General features: G+C 36.5%; 1 protein-coding gene across 13 annotated transcripts in view; it reads left to right on the top strand.

Annotated features, from left to right (window-relative positions):
- The window catches only part of CLIP-190 (Cytoplasmic linker protein 190), a 140,766-nt gene that overhangs the window by 121,366 nt on the left and 3,457 nt on the right, over positions 1 to 15,943 (top strand). For 12 of the 13 annotated variants that reach the window (XM_074180302.1, XM_074180306.1, XM_074180308.1 and 9 more), the window contains 4 exons: positions 4,878 to 7,528; positions 7,582 to 7,638; positions 12,383 to 12,564; positions 13,582 to 13,769. In XM_074180302.1, coding sequence (XP_074036403.1) covers positions 4,878 to 7,528; positions 7,582 to 7,638; positions 12,383 to 12,564; positions 13,582 to 13,769 — 3,078 coding nt within the window. The remainder of the gene's footprint in view (positions 1 to 4,877; positions 7,529 to 7,581; positions 7,639 to 12,382; positions 12,565 to 13,581; positions 13,770 to 15,943) is intronic. The other variant, XM_074180307.1, reaches the window with a different exon arrangement.

Below are 15,943 nucleotides of genomic sequence, written 5' to 3' on the forward strand. Positions count from 1 at the left end.
AGTTCTGTTTGGACCACGCTGGTATTTCTTCTCATTCCCCACTCAATTCTTAGGCTCAGTGATCTGGAGTACACTCCACACCCTGAGCCGTCTGTATAAATCCGTATTGCATCTGTATCATCTGTCCATGTTCTGCTTGATTTGTATTTTGAAGGGTTTATTAAAAACAAACCTGGGTTCAATTGCATCGCTTGTTGCCTGCAGTAGAGGTTGCGCAGTAAGCGCTTCCCGCCACAGGCCCAGCCTCAATCGTGCGCAATCGTACCATGGCCATTAACGCAACCTCCTTAACGTACATATCCAGAGGGGTCTGATCCGTGATTAATTCCATTGCCGCGGTTGGTGTTGTTCTCATGGCTCCTGTGATGTTTAAACAAGCCAGTCGCTGTATTTGGTATAATTTTTGGATGGCCGTTGCTTGTAGAACTTTCGGTCCCCATGCAATGGCTCCATACGTTAACATAGGTCTTATTATTGCAGTATAGATCCAGGTGACCATACATGGTGAAACACCCCATGTGCGTCCCACAGTCCTCCGACATTGCTCATAAGCCACATATGCTTTTTTGCTCTATTCTGTAGATGAGAGTTCCATGTTAGTTCCTGTCGAGGATAGTACCAAGGTATTTTACCTCTTAAGAGATGTTTAGTTTGCTTTTGAAGATTTCGGGAAGTTTCAAGCCTGTCAAACTTCTCTTCCTGGTGAAAAGGACCATCTCAGTCTTCTTGGGATTGATCGACAGTGAGTGTTCCTTACACCATGTTTCTATTAATTTGAGCCCATCCTGTGCTCTATCGCACAATGTGTTTACAAATTTGCCGGTCTGCAAGATAACTATGTCATCTAAATATGCAATTGTGTAGAATCCATTTTTGTTAAGGTGATTAATCAGGGTATCCAAAACTATGTTCCAGATAAGGGGTGATGAGACCCCTCCCTGTGGATATCCCCTCATGACCAGTCCTTTCACTGTGATGTCTTCTACATTAATACTTATTGCTCTACTAGAGAACATCTTCATTATCCATTCTCCTACTACCAGGGGTGCATTCCTGGGGTGTAGTTGCTGGGTAATTGTTGGAAAGGTTGTTTTATCAAACGCTCCCTCGATATCTATGAATATATCCAGGGTGGATTCTTTATTGTCCAATCATCTCTGGATTCTGCCAACCACATGGTGAAGGGCAGAATCAGTAGACCTTCCCGGAGTATATGCATGCTGATTTGGATGAAGTGGGTTGCGAACTAGTACATATACAGGTATATTCGAAGCAGTTCTGATATGCAATTTTTATGTCCTTGAGCTCTCTCAACGATTCAGTTTTCAACTCCTCAATCGTCGCAAAACACCGTCCTTTCACGGGTCTCTCCAATTTTGGGAACAGAAGAAAGTCGCAGGGGGCTAAATATGGTGAATATAGTAGCTGAGGCATGATTATGGTGTTGGTTTCAAAAGTTCTTCATGTTGTGTTTGTTTCAAAAATGATTCATAGTCAACTTTTGGGAGAAAAACTGAAATAGAATAATAATCAACCTATTCTTAACATTTTTCAAACTTAGTGAAAGTTATTGCTTCACATGTTTCAAAGAACTGACTGCGAAATACAACAAATCTCAATCGTTTCAGTGAAGACTCCACGTTTTTGGAATGGTACTGTTAATATTTCCATGTTTCTTAAAAGTGGCACAATGAAAAAACTCCTTTCAATTTAAAGATGTATACTATAACAATATAACTATACATACCAATTTAATTTAACTATAGTACCTCACTTCAAATTGGCAAGTGGCCGGCTGAGTTACCAGATAATTTTTTCTAGACCTTTTTTCTATTAGAAAACCTAAAATCTATAGTGCACTTCTATCGTTCATTGATGAGTTGAAAACATTGAGGTGGACATACCCTCATTTGTAGCTTGTCCCATTTCTGAACTAAAATCTGCTTTACTGGGAAATAGGGTGGAAAAAGTAATGAATCTTACTCTGAAAATCGTCAGTTTCAGTTTCAAAATTATCTTAGCAACAGAAAGCAGTATACTCATACACAGAAAAAAAATGAAAACCATCAAGTGTGTCGTTCCACAAGGTCCTGTTTTAGGTACGACTTTATTCCTAATTTACAGCAGTTCAATTACGGAACTGAATTTTTGTGGTTCTTTCAATCTTTTTCTGAAAATACCAATTTCATTTGAAAATCTATTTTAGAAGACTTGAAACTAATATCTCTCTGGTTGAGATCTCTTGAGTTACATTTGAATTCCGATAAATATTGCTATACAATTATAACCAGAACAAATTTAGATTACAAAACGTTTTTTCTCAGTTTCAATGATAATTTGATGGAATTTGAGGAAAATAAAAACTTAAGGTTTATATTTAATCAACCCAAAAAAAATGCACCTCCTGTAGGTATATTTTATAAGATATTTTATTTAAATATTTGAAAACAATTAATTTATCTTTAATTTATTAGACTCTTCAATACCTAACATCAGTTTGGACAACAACTAATCCCTCTCATTTGAAACGGTTACAAAATAAAATCATTAAATGTATATTTGAGCTGAATTAGAGAGGAACGACCAGCAATCTATGTAAATCTATAAAATTAAATTATATTAGGGGAATATACCATTTCAAAACATGCATGTTCATTTATAATGTTAAGAATGAAAAAACCATTCAGTACTTATGTTTCGACGAAATCAATTGAATTCATGATTAATACACGACAAATTTAAAATATAGTTTCACAACAACACAAAAGCAAATTCGGTCAAAAATGTATTTTTCGTGATGGAGTCAATTTATATAACAAAATCCAGTGACGGCTCGTGCATTGGAGAACAGGGGAGGCTAAAGTCATAAAGACTATATACACACAGAAAAGCCCGCCAAAGGCGCGAACATTTTTATGTTGTTGCACGCTTTGCTTAATACTAAAGTTAGGGCATGTGCATGATAATGTGTAAAAAGTGCATGAGGAGCTATGGACTTTATTTTAGTTTGTAAACCATTTAAATGGCCGGCCATGACTGCAGCCCCTTCATAGATTTGCGCAATTAACTTTTGCCTAAAATTATAGGTGTCACACGTACGATTTAAAATATGAAACAAATCGTCATCATGAAAACCTATAAAACGTTCTACCACATTACCATCTTTGACATATCTAAAAACGATTGGAAGTTGTGATGTACAGGTAATATAGGTAGTTTCAACAATTTCCCATGCAAAAAAAGAAAAACTTTCAATCCCCTTGCTTATATTTTCCTTAATAATATATGCCACACTGTCTAAAGCTCATTTTGGATGGTTTTTGAGGTGCCCGAAAAAACGCTACCGTTTAAAAAAGTGCCAAATTTTGAATCATATTTGCCCCATAACATTAAAAGTTCCTTGTAATTGCAGCGATTAATCGAATCTTCGGTTTCATCGTGTCCGCGAAAAGCTAATTCTTGGGAAACCATATAAATCGTAATATCGATAAGTCTTTTTAAATTTGACCGATTTTCTCTAACCTGATTATTAAAAGAAATTATAGCCTCTTTTTGAGCTGTATCTAAAGCTGTTGCTATATTTTGTGTGCAACAATTTTAATTTACAAGACGAAAATATATGCTCCTTAGATTTAAAACGTCTTTCTGTAGAACGAGGTAATTTTTTTAAATCGGAGCATTCTATTTTAGATCACGTTTGGTATTCGGTTTGTACGGAAAATAAAACACGGGTCAACAAAAAAGTTTTTCTCGTTTAATGGAGCCGGTTAACCAATCGCATTTATCGTACCAACTAATAATAAATCCTGGAATTTTGTCGTTTATCTGACGTTTTAATTGAAATCAAATTTGGTTGAGTCCTTCCCAGAGTTTTAATAACGTAAAATTTATTATCATAAAATAAAGACTTAAAATTATTTGTCAGCAACCAATCGACTATATCGTCAAATTTTTTAATTTCGTCCAACTTATCCATAATAGATCAAGGAGAAACTTATCGAAAAGTGAAAACCTGAAAACATCTTAAAATTGAAAGAAAACGCTTTAAAAACACATTAAAAATATTACTAAAAAGCACTGCTATAATACAATACTGCCTGTTTTATACAAAAATAACAAATATTATCAAGAAACACTAAAACGATTTACCGAAATATTTTTCAGTCCCGGTCCGTCACGGCATCCCGTCCGAATGATTGAATCAAAAACAAACGCAGTCGTACACTAACGGAGACCAACTGGAGGCTAGCCTCCTCTAACGATATAATTTCTGAAACTGAAATTACAAATCGGGACGTATGTCGCTGGTTGGATCGGTTTCGTGGAGCCTGTGTATTTTAAAGAGGTCGGAGGCTTGGCTCCCTTGCAACGTATGGCATTTATTATTTCAGTTTGATGTTTTATTCGTTATTCGTTCATGGGCGGTGCGTTTTTTCGGGCATATTATGTATTTATATTAAAAATTAATGGTGAAGTAATGATAACCAAGCATTTTTAGAAAAAAATAATCATAATTATTTGTCATTATCTTTTAATTTATTGCGATGAATAACCTCAAATTTTATGGGGAGGCTAAGCCTCCCTTGCCTCCTCTGATGAGCCGCCACTGCAAAATACCTAACAATATGAAAATATTCAATTACACGAAATTCAAGACAACTAAAAGAATACAATTTGAAATAGATTGACAATTTTGTAGTTTTACGTATTTTTATTTGTTTTTTTCAATGACAAAACACAAGCACTACAGGAAAATCCTTAATTCCCAGTATGTTCTTTTTTGTTAATATGTATGTTACATTGTCCCGACTATGAAACGTGTGATGTTTCTTGGGATTAATAAATTTATTATTATTATCTCAAAAAAATTTTTTTAGCACTCATATCATCTTTAGAGAAGGAAACAGACCAATGTAAAATCGATATAGAAGAAAAGAATGAAATTATTTCGGTTCTCAAACAAGAAATAAATCAGCTCACCATCAACTTGAAGAAAAATTTAGAGGATAGTACGAACATGAAGACTGATTTCGAGGCCTTATGTAATGTTAAGGACAAGGAAATATGTGATATCAAAAATGAACTTAATCAAATGAATGCATTGGTACAGGAGAAAATCGAGGCATTGTCAAAAATAAGTTCTGAGAAGCTGAGTGTGGAAGGTTCTTTGGAAAAAGAAATTGAACGGTTGAAGATGGACTTGAGTTCCAAAATTTTAGATTTAGAATCAATGGGCGACAATATGAAAGCTAAAGAAGAAGAACTTGGAAAAATACAAAAAGAACAAGAAGCACTGATTGAGCAATTGAAAAATAAAGGTCATAGTCATGATGAAGTTATAAAAGATTTCACGGCAAAAATTTCAGAACGCGACAAAAAAATCGAAGAAATGAGTAAGTTAAATAGTGTCCAACTAGAAGAAATCGGGGTTTTGAGAAACGAACTACAAATGCTGAAGAACGATATTGAAACTGCGAATTTGAAAATGACAAGTGACTTTGAAAAAACTTTGGGAGAAAAAGATTCTAAATTGAAAGAACTGTTGTTGGAAATTGATCAGAAAAACGAGGAGTTGTTAAAAAATAACGACATTATTAAAAATTTGAACAGTGAACTCCAGAATAAAGCTACTGAAATAGATAAAATAAAATGCGAATCCGATAGGATTAAGCAAGAATACGAAATTATCATTTCAAAAAAAAGTTCGGAAATCGATCTAATCTCCGAAAATTTGAAAGGTAAAGACATTCTAATACAAACCCTTCAGACTGATTTACAAACGACAAAAGTTGATCTTGAATCAGTGACCAATAATTTGCAACAATACCAAACGAACTTAAGTGACGTAGAGATGAATTTGACGAAAGAACGAGATGAAATTAAAGAATCATTGAAATCGAAAATAATTGAATTAGAAGAAGCAAAATCAGAATTTTCAAAGAACATTTCAGAAAGAGATGAACAGCTTATTAGTGTCACTGCAGAGCTGGCTGAGAAAAATAAACAGCTAGAGAATTTGGTGAGAGATTTCGAGAGTTACAAGGAAAACACTGAGTCATCAAATAAGGCTTTACTGGAAGTTCATGGTAAACAATTAGCTGAGAGTGAAAAAAAAATCAAGCAGCTCAAAGAAGACATGCAAAGAAAAGATGATGAGGTCACTAGTAATGCTATCAAGTTCAGTCACCTGGAAGAAAAGTATAAAGAAAAGCAGTTAGAAGTTGATAACCTCACAATGAGATTGGAAGAAATTGCAAAAATCGAGGAATCTGAATCTTTGAAAGTTTCAAAATTGAAAGAAGAAGCCATCATTATCTTGAAGGATAAAGAGGCGCTTGAGAATAAAGTCAACGATCTTGAAAAATTGCTAAAAGAGTTGAAGGATTCAAACGAAAATTGCAAACAGGAACTAGCCATTGTATCTAAAGAACTGGAATCTAGTGTGGAAACAATCAAAGAGAAATCTAATAAAATTGAAGTCCTAGAAAAGGATCTCACCTCTACAAGAGAGAATTTGGATGCGGTATCTAATGATTTGAAAAAATATCAAGGTGATTTCACAGAAGTGCAAATTAGTTTAGAAAAAGAGAGGAATGAAAAGCTAGTTGCATTGGAAAATCATACCTTAGAACTGGAAGAGGTGAAGAAAGATTTGACCGAAAAAGTTCGTCGAAGTGAATTTTCTCTTGCTGAAGCTAATCTTAATTTAGAAAAAAAATCTGATGAATTGGAGAAATTAAAAGAACAGTTGAATGCAGTAACTAGTCAAAACGAGAAACATTTAAAAGACATCAACGATAACTATAAAAAGGAATTTGAAGACTTGGAGATTCGAATATCAGATTTACTCACAGAATTGGAAAATAAAGACAGAATTATAGCCTCCTCAACTGATGCAACAAATGAGTTGAAGAAATCAGATATTGAAAAAAGTCATGAGTTGGCAGAGTTGCAAGTCAAACTGAAACAATCTCTAGAACAAATCCAAATTAGAGAAGAAGATGCCACAAAACTTAAAGGAGAAATTGAAAGTCTCAAAGCAACCCAGGAAGAAATTCGTAAACAACTGAGTGATTCTCAGAACACCGTTCTAGAACTATCTAAGCACAAGGAACAACTCAATACTGAAATAGAATTACACACTTCAACTTCAAAAGAAATTAGTGAAAAGTTGGATAATATTGCCAAACAACTAGAAGAAAAAGATACGATTTTAAAATCAAGTAAAAAAGAATACGAACTGAATATGAGAGCGAAAGATGAAGAGCTTCAGGAACTTGTACATGATAGGGAAAATCTTGAAAAGACGTTAGAGATCCTGAGAACTGAGCTTGAGGAAAAAGTCAAAGCTGTCTCTAACTCAGAATATCAAATGAAGCAGATCTTCGAACAATCAAATAAAGATTCCCTCAAAGTTCAAGAACTACAGAAGAGTCTTGATGATGCATTATCAAAACTTAAAGAAAAGGAAGAAAAAGTTAATGTGCAAAATCAAGAACTTGGCAAACTGAGAGAGGAATTGAAGAAGGTGAAGTATCTACGGATGATGTTCTGTAAATTACTAATTTTATGTTTTTAAAGGTTTCGTCGCAGGGAAAAATAACAAATGGAGTAGTGGAATCAACAGAACCAAACTCGGTAAGTTGTAATTGCTTGTCAGATTAATTCCTTGGTTTGAGGGTTTCGTAAATAGTCAAGTTATTTCATTAAGCACAGCCGTATGAAATAATTGCTGTAAATGTTGATCAAGAAGATATACTAGATCTTTCATATTCTAATCAGATCTAGTTTATTTCTATTTGAACAGGTTGTTTCAAAAGTTTTGTCCGTTTTTGAGTCTACTGTACACTGTTATTCAATTCAAATAAGCGCTATTTGAATCAGTGCACTTTTGCCAACATAGCACAAGTTGAATAATTCCATCAGCATAAAAATTGTGTATTCGGAATTCGATGAAGTCGACGAAGGCCGTTTTTGCCTGATCCTAGTTGCCTAAGGTTCTACAGGTGAGAAGTTTATCGAAGTGCTTCCAAAGATGGTAGTCGGTTGGCGAGGGGTCTGGAGAGTATGGTAGGTGAAGCAGAACTTCGACGCTCAATTCGTTCAATTTTCGGACGGTGATTCGTGAAACGTGCGGACGGGAGTTGTCGTGGAACAGGATTGGATCACTTCTGTTGACCAGTGTCGACTGCTGCTGACGCAATTTTCGGTACGCATTCTCGATTTCCTCACAGTAGGACCCTGCTGTGATGGTTTGGCCCGGTTGCAGGAAGTTATAGTGAATCACGCCAACCGCTGACCACCTTACAGTAACCATGATGTTTTTTTGTGGTACCTGGGTGGCTCATCGGTGTCCAAACACTGTCCTTAACGTTTTCTGTTGTCATAGAGGATCCACTCCCCATCAGACGTGACGATCCGATTCAACAAAGTATCGTTTTGGTTGCGCAAAAACAAAAAAGAATAGACGTTGAAACGTGACAATTTATGTTGATCGTTCAAATCGTAGGCACTTATTTTTTGAGGTTTTTGACCTTTCCAATACGTTTTAAACCATACAAAACTCAATGGGGCCCCCGTGGGTTGGGTTACCTATCATGCGCGTCCCCAGGTGGCGGATAGGGGAACGGCTAGGGGACTGGGGGCCCTGTCCGGGAAGCAAATATCTGGGCTTACGGACGGGATCGCCGGACTCCTGGTCAGTGGCAGAATTAAGTAGGGTGAGGGGAACAAAAACTCACCAAAAGCCTTTGCGAAACACGCCACCGTGGACCAGCCTACCCAAGCTAAGGTGTAAGGAATCGGGCCGACAGCTGAATGACCGTAGGGTGATATGCGGTTATGAACGATCCCCTTGGGGAACCTGGGAAACCTCATTGTAATCTGCCTCCCTCTGGTAATGCGGGGCTCTACCAGAGGTGACCAACTCTTCCCCGTGGGAACGGGGAAGAGTTGGTGGGAACACCAACTACCCGTGGGAACACACACAAAACAAAAACCAATCCCGAGGTTGGACAGAAGTGCTCACCTCAATCTATGGTGGTGGCTGGGGATGAACAGAAATGTCCACCCCAATCTACCGCTCGAAATGAGGCTGGACATAACAGGTCACCTCGTGATGTAATACAAAGGCGGCGCAGTTGCGGCGCTGAGGCCAAAAGGAGAAAGTGGCAGGAGTGGCAGCAATTATAAGTGCACCCTCCTCCTCACCCACTCCACCTCCAAGAGGAAGGGCACTTGCTGCGGCGGGCGCCAAGATCTCCGCCTTGAATAGAGGCAAGCAACCAACTGACCCTGCAAAAAAGCGCCCTCACTTGTGCACCTCCACGGAGGGAACCACAAGAAGGTTGAAGAAACCGCGCAACGACAATAATATCGCTGCCGCTTCCAAAACCTTCGCGGAGGCCGCTGTGAGATACCTCAAGGTTGCCAAAGAGAGTGTGTGTTCGGCGAGTCTTTGCCTACACCTGCCGATATAAAGGAGATGTTTCCTAGTGACCTGTTTAAAAAAAACTGTTTTTCCGTTAATCAGCTGTCGCCCCCATACGAACGACAACTCTCAGAAGTTGAGAAACTTGTGCGAGCTAAGGACTAACGAGGTCTTACCTTTTAACGTGTGATTCCTAACACGGTTGCAGAATCGTCCCAGCTTCAACCAGATAAATTCTCTCGGGAAAAATATCTGGCCGAGGCAAGAATCGAACCCACGGTCTTCCGATCGTGAGTCGGGCGCACTACCACCGCGGCCAATTCTACCAATTCCATCTTGCTGGAAAGAACAGGATGGACGATGACCTAGCTGGACAACTCCTCGGGAGGATGTACAATGGGTCACTTGTGGCCTAAGTGCTGTGGGTAAACACTCACCCTCCCTACTATATACATACATATATATACCCTATGGGACCTTACGCCCATCCCTTGTACCGTTTGTAATGAGTCAACCTCCACCAGGGTCCTAGAATCCTTGTCCTCGATTACTGTAGGTCGACCACTTTCATGGCTTATCTTCTAGGCTAAAATCTCCGTGACAAAAAATTAAAATTTGGGAAAAAATTAACAGTATCATTATATAGAGCGACCCACCAGTGGGTCGCGGGAGCAATTTGGGTGGGTCGCGGAAACAGATTAAAAACACTTAATACTTTCAAATTGTTTTTCCCATTTTGGATAAGGGGAGGATATCCAGTTCTCGACAACCATCTTAATTTCGAACAGGTTGAAGCCTGGCTCCTTACAACTAGTGTCTGTCAGAAGGACAAACGGGTCATAACTGATCATGGAATGGCGGCATGAATGTCCTCAGCTGATGGGGTTTTCAACCACATATTTGTGTGAGAGGACATTGTCCACTTTGGTACATTTGAAAAATAAATATAGAAATAGGCTTTGTGTGGAAAGTGACCTGCGTTTAAAGTTTTCAACTTCCAACCCACATATAGAATCTCTTGTACATCGTAGGCACCAGCCCCACAAGCCACATTAATTATATTACAATAGTGAATGTTCACGATAATAATAATGAAAATATTATTGGTAATAATAATTATACTTAATATTATTTAATATGTGGGTCGCGAAAAAAATTCCACCACGAAAGTGGGTCCTCGGGCAAAGAAGTTTGGGAAACGCTTATGTAGAGCACACAATTCTCTATCGATCAGTATACAGTGTGTCAATTTTAAAACTTACAATGGGCTATATCTCACGAACGAAAGATGATATCAAAAAATGCTTGAAACCGTTTCTAGGATAGTAAGGGGAAACTTAAGTAACATGAAAGAGAACTCACCCCGATCAACCCCCTAGGCTTCACCTATCAAAAGACAAAAAGTTCAAATTGCAAACCCGTACTTGTGTAATTCTTTCTCGCAATTCCCCAAGTGACGCAGGTTGAGTTTTATAAACAACTGACTTGAGGTGAGCCCACAGAAAAAAGTCAGGTGGCGCCAAGTCTGGTGACCTCGATGGCCACTCAATGGGACCTCTCCTTCTAATCCATTTGTTCGGATGTATCCAACCAGTGCCTAACTGGAGCTGCATAGTGAGGAGGTGCTCCATCTTGTTGGAAGTACAGCAAATCTTCGTCTACAGCTAGGTTGCCTTGGTCATCCCTTTGGTTCTCTAATTCATGCACAATTAAAGATTCGATGGTGTTTTCCAGCATATCGAGATAAATGTCGCCACTTAAATTGTCTGTTATGAACAAGGAACCAATTATAGCATCGCCTAATATTCCTGCCCAAACATTCAGTTTTTCAGGATATTGAGTGTGACCTTTCTAACCGACTCATGTGAAAGTCCTGTCACTGCAGATACTTGACGTGTTTTAGCCTGTAGGCTCCATTGCAAAATTTCCAAGGACCTCAATTTGGGTTGCTTCATTCAGTAATCTTGGGGCATTCCTTTTTTTATTTTGCACTGATCCCGTTTTTCTAAACTTTTCATCTAAATCGCGGACGTACACGTGACTTTCATTTTTGTCCAGATGCCTTTCATGAAATATTTGAGCTGTTTTTAAATAACACTGGTTCTGGGAGGCAAATATGAAAATTATCTCCACGCGCTCAGGTATACTGTAAACCATCGTGACTACTACAGCTAAATGACAGTACAGATCGTATAAATGATGTAAACTGATGACATTTAAAAGTCTCAAACAAACCAAAAATGATTGACTCTGAGAGAACCCAAAAAACAGATAATTCCAACTTGTTTTGCAAAAACGGCAAATTAAGTTTTTATTTAACAAAAAAAGTATCGACGGACATTTATCATTTAAAATAATAGTCCGGGAGGTAGCATTACAAATAAAAAAGTCATAGTAAGCCGGCTGATATTAAAGTTCGTGCAGACTTTGACAATAGGCTGTATTATTCTTTACAAAACAACGGAACCAACTTTGAACATTTACTTAATTGACATTTTTAATAAATTTGTAGTACAACAAAAACCTCATCAAATATTCCATTTAAGCCAAAGTTTCACAATTATTGCTTCACCCTGTACAATTATTGTATTCTCAATGATGTATCACATGTAGGAGTTTGCAATTTAAACTTTTTGTCTTTTGGTAGGTGGGGCCTAGGAGTTTGATGGGGGTGATTTCTCTTTCATGTCACTTTAGTTCCCCCTTACTATCCTAGAAACGGTTTCAAGCATTTTTCGATATCAGCTTTTGTTCGTGAGATATAGCCCATTGTAAGTTTCAAAATTGACACCCTGTATACCACAATACAGTAGAATAAATCTTTATTGAGATACGGAGCTACAGAAACACATGACATTAAAACGGACAAAACTTTTGGATTTTTATTAGTATTTCGCTAGGTTTAATTAATCTTGCTTGGCTTTTTGCATGATGCTTTATATTCCCAACTAGGCACAGACTAAATCAAAGAATGATTACAAGCAGCTGCTGGAGGAGAAGTTATTGATTGAAGGTCAGGTCGCATTCCTTAACTCCATCATAGTGGACATGCAGAAAAAAAATGAAGAACAAAAAGCACGAATCGAAATTTTGGAGATGGGATATAACTCTTCTGCTGCAGATGAACTTGCTTCGTAAGTATTAACGCCAAGTACTCAATATATTTTGCCTGTCTGTTTAATTACGAAATATTACAGAAATGCCTGTAATTTGAGAAATGTTTCAGACTTGAAATGATATCGTCGTCGTCAATAGTACTTTAAAGCTTTTATTTTCAATATGAAATTTTCACGCTTAGTCGTTTGGTATGATTATTCTTTAGACAAGCCACTGGTCATACAGGTATGTTATTGAATTTACAAATAGATATTTCATAACTAAAAAATAATAAAGTGTACAGTTTAAATGTTGAGAACAATTATCTGCAAAAATATATTTCCATATAAATATATTGATTTGGTTCGTAGCCCACGAAATTTAAACATTCTCATCTTATTTTTTTCAATAGTCCACGTAGATTGTGGATCCAAAAAGAAAAATCAGTGCTCTCCCTTATTTCCAGAGATAAAGCCCTCCAAAGTTCCGAAAATTGCAACTTTTCAGCCTTCTTTTTACATAATACTAATTAATTTCTTTCAAATTGTTATGCTTTTTCTTTCATCAACAATTTTCTCCTGGCAGAAGAGATTTCAATTATACAGGATGAATTATAACCTTGAAAGAATAGAGTTGAAATAACTAATTTAGATTCATCAAAGGTTTCAAAATGTAAGAAATAAAAAATTGATGAAAAATCAACAAATGTTAATGGTCATTGCTAACATGCAACTTATCCTAAATTTCACCTTGGATTTTAAATATGAAAAGTTCTGCAAGTGTCACTTTTTTTTAATTAAAAGTCAGATATTTCGAGAAGTATGTGACATAAATAATATAAGAGTTATATGAAATAGACCTAGAATTTTCTGTAGTATATAAATCTGTGATAACATATAGGGTGGTCCTTCAAATATGACGAAGCTTAAACCTACTTCTAGTATAACCGAAACTGCTTCAAATTTAAAACTATTTCATCTGAGTTGATACTTGGCGCAATTCTGAAAAAAAATCAAGTAAATACAATGAATAATCATGTTTTTCATTTCTTTCAGTCTTGGTTTCAAACCACAATTCAGACAACCTGCGCCAAGAATGTACTGTGATATCTGTGAGGAGTTTGATCTTCACGAAACTGAAGATTGTCCCACCCAAGGTGATGATGAAATGATTAGTGATGTACACGTAGTTAAAGAACCAAAAGAAAAACCTCCGCCAAGACCTTATTGTGACACGTGTGGTGGTAAGTGAAGATTCATCGTCTACATCAGTTCTAAGCCCAACGTAGCCTTTATGTTGCACGGGATTACAATTACGCTCTTGTTTCACCTTTTCGGAGGTAGGATCTTGAGTGTTGATAATTTTTTGTGTCTTTTTTTGACAACAACCAAGAGAAACTATTCCCAACAGATAATTACTTGGTTCAAGACACATTTTGAAGTAATTAGGTTATATCAAAAGCTTTGTCCGTTTTTTTTTAAATCTACTTTAAACCGTGAATACTCATTAAATTAAATCGAAATAAGCGACATTTGATTAATTCTGTCTGCATTGAAATTATGTGATTGGGATTCGATGAATTCGCATGGAACCTGACGCCCAGTTATTCCGCCATCCCACGCACTGTTTGTGATGGGTCAGTATCTACCAGGTTCGTCAAATCCTCGTCCTGGATTATTGTAGGTCGACCACTTCGGGACTCATCTCCGGAACAAAATTTTGCAAACCAACGCCAAACAGTGCGTTCATTAACACTATCATTACCAAATGCCTGTTTAATTTTTCGGGCAGTGCTTTGATTCAATTTGTGGTTGAAAGTCGATTAAAGACATCATATAGTAATAAGCTGGAGAGGTGAAAAATTGAGCACACAATCATTTATCAATCAGTTTATACCACGACATAGTAGAATAAATAGTCATCGAGATATGGAGCTTAAAAAAATCTGTTTATCAATCAATCAAATCAAAATATGCTTTATTACCCAAGATATAAACATCTTATTGGCAAAGTCTAGTAAAGTAAAACATGTATAAGGGACAATTAACAAATATAAACTATAAAATAATGCTTAAACACCGGAGCAGAGTATACGGACAGAACAATATTAAGTCCAGCTGAACAACTACAAATATAAGTACATGAATTTATGAATATTAAGTAAACGTAAATATATAATTCTACATAATGAACATTGATAGCCATTTTGTGTTGGTTTCAATAACTTGTTTACACAAAGCTACATGTCAATTATTAGATGGAGCCTTGGTAGAATTCGTCTACACTATAATAGGGCCTCCCAACAAGGTATTCTTTCACTTTCTTTCTGAATTTCTTTCCATTATATATTCGCCTTAAATTAATGGGAAGGTGGTTAAATAACTTCTTGCTATTGAAAATAATAGAATTTTGTGTAAGGGCTAGAGAAGGTGTGGGAAGGGAAGCGGAGTAAGACTGACGTTTAAAATCTGTCAAATTTTTTTAAACAACCTAATAGTAAGCAAATGTTTATGCTATTAGTAATCCTGTTATATAATCTCAAAATTAGTTATAATGAAATTAAGAAATGTATTTTATATTGATACAATAACTATTCAAATTTGTAACTAACTGAACGTTATACAGTGCATTTCTTTAATGTTCCCCCCATTTTATTTTTTGAATGGGTCAACTCAGAAAATTGAAATTTAGGTTAATGAAATTAATGCATGAATACTTTATTTTGAAGTGAAATTGACAGATGAAACTTTCAAGATGGTGACTGGGTGCCATCTGGGAAAAAAAATTGATGGAAAGGGGGGTCTTGTGAGACATCATTTTGAAGCTCCTGACGAATACTTCACAACCCTAGAATATGAAGTCAATATCTTCACCTACCACAAAATGGCGGAACATTCAATAATTTCCTGAAGACAAACACATTAAGATCGATATTTCTAGAAATATTTCTTTTTATCTGCCATATATGGCAATTCCAACAACCCGATAAGGTTTGTTAAGTCATTTTTTGTATACAAAAACGACAAAAAATGTCAGTACGACAATGAACATCATTGTTCAGTTAGAATATTCTCGTTTAGTTTTCGGTTTTACTAGTAGAATGGTACCACGTCAAAGAGTCAATTCTTGTCCATTAGAAGAAAAAATTGAAGCGATTTTTATTTACGGTGCGACGCGTAACTTTCACGATATTGAAAGGATTTTTAATGAACGTTTTCCGAATCATCCTATCAGTAGAAAATTTTTGAAGGAACTTGTATCCAAATTCAAAACTACCGGTAGTGTACAGAAAGCCCCTAGCTCATCCGTCCATACCGGAAAAACAGCAAGTGCAAATCATTGGTGAGATGGTAGTAAATCCTGAACAGTCTACTTATTCCGTCGCGAATGTTTGTGAGGTGTCTCCTTCTACTGTGT

This window comes from Leptinotarsa decemlineata, unplaced genomic scaffold (assembly GCF_025532065.1).
Source record: "Leptinotarsa decemlineata unplaced genomic scaffold, Ldec_3_MD MMD2_tig00026294_RagTag_RagTag, whole genome shotgun sequence".
Taxonomy (NCBI): domain Eukaryota; kingdom Metazoa; phylum Arthropoda; class Insecta; order Coleoptera; family Chrysomelidae; genus Leptinotarsa; species Leptinotarsa decemlineata.